The sequence below is a fragment of the Camellia sinensis genome, chromosome 14 (genome assembly GCF_055761805.1).
Source record: "Camellia sinensis isolate YWXY chromosome 14, ASM5576180v1, whole genome shotgun sequence".
NCBI classification, from domain to species: domain Eukaryota; kingdom Viridiplantae; phylum Streptophyta; class Magnoliopsida; order Ericales; family Theaceae; genus Camellia; species Camellia sinensis.
In genome coordinates, this window is record NC_138974.1 from 82,683,689 (window position 1) to 82,688,238 (window position 4,550).

General features: G+C 38.6%; 1 protein-coding gene across 1 annotated transcript; it reads right to left on the reverse strand.

The window, feature by feature from the left end:
- Positions 1–1,961: 1,961 nt before the first annotated feature.
- Positions 1,962–3,861, reverse strand: LOC145807130 (uncharacterized). The gene is made up of 3 exons (XM_082905063.1): positions 3,532–3,861; positions 3,100–3,435; positions 1,962–2,012 (listed from the first exon to the last, which is right to left on the reverse strand). The coding sequence occupies exons 1-3, from the start codon at positions 3,859–3,861 to the stop codon at positions 1,962–1,964; spliced, it is 717 nt and encodes a 238-aa protein (XP_082761189.1).
- Between the last annotated feature and the right edge of the window lie 689 nt (positions 3,862–4,550).

A 4,550-nucleotide genomic window follows, 5' to 3' on the forward strand; every position in this document is an offset into this window, starting at 1 on the left:
TACCCTTCCACCAGCTCAGATGACCAAGAAGTCCCAGCCAAATCATTTCCTCAGCTTGCCAAGGAGAAACCACCATCTTCCCTTGGTTCTCTACTTGCTGAGGCTGGGATCCCTCATGTCATAGTTCTTGGGGATCTCCTTGCTTTCCTTGTTAGAGGTGCTGCCCCAGGCTCAAATGAAACCATTGACTTCCCAAGAATAGATGACATCATGAGTGAGTCAGAGAGTGATAAGGAAGACAATGTACCACCAATTAGAGAATATCAACTTGGAGAAACCCCTGTGGATTTGGTAACCAAATCTCCAGAGAATCTGCCACTTATGACTTCTCCTGGGATGAACCAGACCCAAACACAAAGCCATGCTTCCACTTTTAGCCCTTCCCAGTCTATGCCTATACATTCCCCAAATGATGCCTTGCAAAATAACACAGCTCCTTCGGTTGACCCACTCTTGGCATCTTCCTTACCACCATCTAAGGCTGTAATTCTTTCTTCTGCTACCGTTGAGACAAACAAAGACTCAACACTTCCTTCTTCAGAAACTACACCATTACCATCCACCATTGCCACTGATGTTACTGGCTTGGCAGAGTCAGTGACTCTTTTTACTAATCCTCACCAGAAGGTAAATCTTCCTAACACAAGTTACATTTGTGATTAGATCTTCATATGACTAAACTTTGAATTTTGACAGGTTGGAGGTACATCCCATACTCCTACCAGTGCTGAAATGGGTGTGCAAACAACTCCACCTCATAGTCCTCCTCAAGGAGCCAAATCAACATCTTCTTCCCAAACAGGGCTCCTTCCTATGGAGGTAACTTTTCTTGACTTGTAACAACACATAACAATTCTCTTCAACTTATTAACCTTGGCCTATCCATTCAAGTAGAATCAACTCCAATCACAACTTCATCTCCTCTTACTTTTGGGACCACCTTTGAGGCTTTACTGATGGAAGCCTTTTAACTTCAACAATCCCTCACAAATCTGAGTTTTGAGGAAAAGCTCAAATAACTTACTCAAAAAGAGCAGCGGATGGTCAATCAGTTCTTTCAGCTCCTAGAACTCTCATTTGATGACCTGGCTCTTGCAAGATCTGTAGAGCTTCTCAGTTGTTTTGAGGCCATTCAAACTTTAATGCCAAAGCTTTTTGACTCAGATCAAATACAAGTCTTTCAAGATTTCTTGACTGCCCTTCCCCAACACATAGTTGCCATCAACCAGTATCATGCTGAAACTGAAACCAACAAAGCTTAAATTGATCAATTGAGATCAGTGACTGCTTCTCTGACTGGTGCTTCTCAAGCCTTCCAAGACACCATTACTCAAGACAACCTACTCTCAGCAAGAGAAGCTCACTTGGAGGCTCAATTGGTACAAGTCAAAGCTGAAAGAGCCCTCATCAAACAAGAACAGTCCAGAACCAAAGCCAATATGCAAGATATATTAACTTAAGCAGAAGATGGTCCTACTAGTATCAAGTCTTCCTAGGCCAATCTCCAACAAAGTAAAGCAAAACATAGAAGTGTGCTACAAGCCTGGAACAATTTTATCTTGCATTTTTTTTTTTTTAACTTTTGCTTTGCAACTCTGGCTGTACATACTTGATTTATATGAATGAATGTGTCATTTTTCTTTATCTCACGCTTTCCCACATTGTAGGATAAAATTTTTTTAAATATTTTCCATTGATTATTTTTCTATGTGGTTCTCCTTCCAAAGATGCTAGGTGATATGCCCCTCATTTTCAAACCTTGTATATCTTGAAAGCTCCTTTCCGGTTAGGAGACCAATTCTTATATTCTAGGCTTTTTGTTCCAAGAGGCAAAATAGTTTTCTAGACTAATTCTCTCTCAGAGAACACTTTATGCTTTACTTTCTTGTTATAACTCCTTTCTATATTCTTCTTTTGTGAATTAAGTAATTGAAAGAAAAACTCCTTTTATGTTCCAAATCTTATAACTCAATTGTCATGGCTTCATTATATTCATCCATTGGAATGTTCAACTGTTGAGCCATCGATTAGATCTTACAGTTACTTCTAATGGAAGAACAACATCATGCCCATACACCAACTCATATGGGGTTGTTCCTGTACTATTTCTCCTAGAATTCCTATAAGCCTATAATGCCTCGGACAAAAGATTGTGCCAATCTCTAGGATTATTCTCAATCATTCTCTCCAAAGTATTCTTTACAATTTTGTTTGTTGCCTCAACTTGCCCATTTGCTTAAGCATAATAGGGGGAAGAGTTTAAGATCTGAATGCCATACTCTGTGGCAAACTCTTTTATTTCATCCCTATTCAACATGGTCCCTTGATCGACAGTAATGGTTTAAAGCAGACCAAATCTATGGATCACATTCTTTTTAAGGAACTCAATAACCTGGGACTGCTTTAATGAAGGTGTGAATATTTGTCCTACCAAATCCATTGCCCAACCTCTGAAAGGCCAATGCTTTACTATTGAATTCAAGCTTGTAGCTGGGACCCTTTGGACACTACCATGTTTCGGGCAACTTTGACACCCCTTTTCATACATGTTACAATCCTTTCGTATAGATGGCCAAAAATATCCATATCTGCTAATCAGTCATCTCATCTTATCCCCAGCTTGATGGGCTCCACATATGCCCTCATGGGCTTTTGCCATTGTTTTCATTTGATCTTCTTGGTCTATACATAATAAGGTCAAGCCATCATGTGCTTTTCTAAACAAATCATCCCCCATTATGACATAATTTAAAGCTTGGTATTTTACTTGCCTATTACAAACATTACTAGGGTTGAGCAAGTATTTAATCAAAGAATACCTCCAATTACTTTCGGACACTTTAAGTGTCATTATTGGTAAGAAATCTCTATGCCTGTCCTTAGAAGTCAGAAAGTTCCTCTTCTGGATTCTTATAATCCTTTCTTGGGCTCTTTTAAGAATTCTTAACCGTGATGCTGATTGAGCCATCTCATTAGCTTCTTTATTCTCTATTCTATACATGTGTGTGTGAAAGACACATGGTCAAAAATGTTTGTCAACCATTTTGCCTCAATTAAATATTCTTCCAATGTTTTGTTCACACATTTGAATTCTTTTACCATTTGCTTGATGACTAATTGAGAGTCACCAAAAACTTGCAGCTTTCGAATCTTGAACTCTATGGCCAACTCAAGTCCAATTTTTAAAGCCTCGTACTCAGCTTGATTACAAGACTGCACATGTTGCTCATCCAACTGATTAGCAAACTGATACATCAACTGATTAGGAGCAATCAAGACAATACTAGCTCCAACTCCCTCATTTGTTTTAGATCCATCAAACATTAACCTCCAAGGCTTAGTATCTATCACATGAACCTCAAACAAATCTGGTTCAACAGGCAAGCATGGATGCTCTACCAAAAAATTCACCAATGCCTGTCCCTTTATAGCTTTCTGTGGCACATACTTAAAGCAGTATTCAATTAAGAGCAACACCTATTTACCTTGCCTATGTCTCAACACAAGTCTAGACAACATATATTTTATTACATCAGTTTGTGCTACAACAAACACTTCTGAAGGGAGCATGTAATGTCTAAGTTTTATGGTACCAAAATGTAAAGCCAAACATAACCTTTTGACAGAAGTGTACCTAGTTTCAACATCGTTCAACCTCTTACTCAAATAATAAATAGCCTGCTTATGAGCCATATCATTTTCCTGGGCCAATAGACATCCAATCGACAGGTCACATGCTGAACTATAAAGCTTCAAAGGCTTTCCATAAACAGGTGGCATAAGAACTGGAGGATTGGTCAAATACTTCTTGATCAGATCAAAAAGCCTTTTGATGAAATTCCTCCCATTTAAACTCACCATCTGACTTTATCTTCACCAAAGAAGAAAGCACCAAAGTCTTCCTGGCTAAATTGGCTATGAATCTTCTTAAGAAATTAATCTTACCTAAGAAACTTTGCAATTCTTTCTTATTGCTTGGGGATTTAGCTGCCAATTTTGCCTGGGCTTTGTCAGCATCTACCTATATTCCTTTGTGATGCACTAGAAAGCCTAGAAACTTCCCAGCAGTTACCCCTAAAGGCACATTTTATAGGGTTCATTTTTAACTTGTGGCTTCCCATCTTCTGAAATGTCTGTCTTAAATGGTTTAAATGCTCTTCAAATGTGTTAGATTTGACAGCCACATCATCAATATATACCTCTAAAAACTTTCCTATCAAGTCATGAAATATAAGATTCATTGGCCTCTGATAGGTGGCTCCAACATTTTTCAAACCAAAAGGCAAGACCACCCATTCAAATGTACCTAGAGCCCCAGGACACCTGAATGCAGTTTTATGGATGTCATCTGGATTGATGAAAATTTGGTTATATCTAGCACGCCCATCCATGAATGATAAGACCTGGCTTTTAGCTGCTGAATCAACTAGCAAATCAGCCACTGGCATAGGACACTCATCTTTTGGAGTTGTTAGATTTAAATTCCTAAAATCTATGTAGACTCTCAATTTTCTATTTTTCTTCATGAGAGGCACAATATTTGACAGCCA

What these genes read in the sequence shown, in the direction of transcription:
- LOC145807130 (XM_082905063.1), bottom strand. Translation starts at nt 3,861, where the DNA reads ATGGTGAGTTTAAATGGGAGGAATTTCATCAAAAGGCTTTTTGATCTG. An exon ending in TTGTTGTAGCACAAACTGAT is followed by an intron (nt 3,436 to 3,531) that starts GTAATAAAATAT and finishes TATGTGCCACAG; the next exon opens with AAAGCTATAAAGGGACAGGC. An exon ending in AATTAGTCATCAAGCAAATG is followed by an intron (nt 2,013 to 3,099) that starts GTAAAAGAATTC and finishes ATGGCTCAACAG; the next exon opens with TTGAACATTCCAATGGATGA.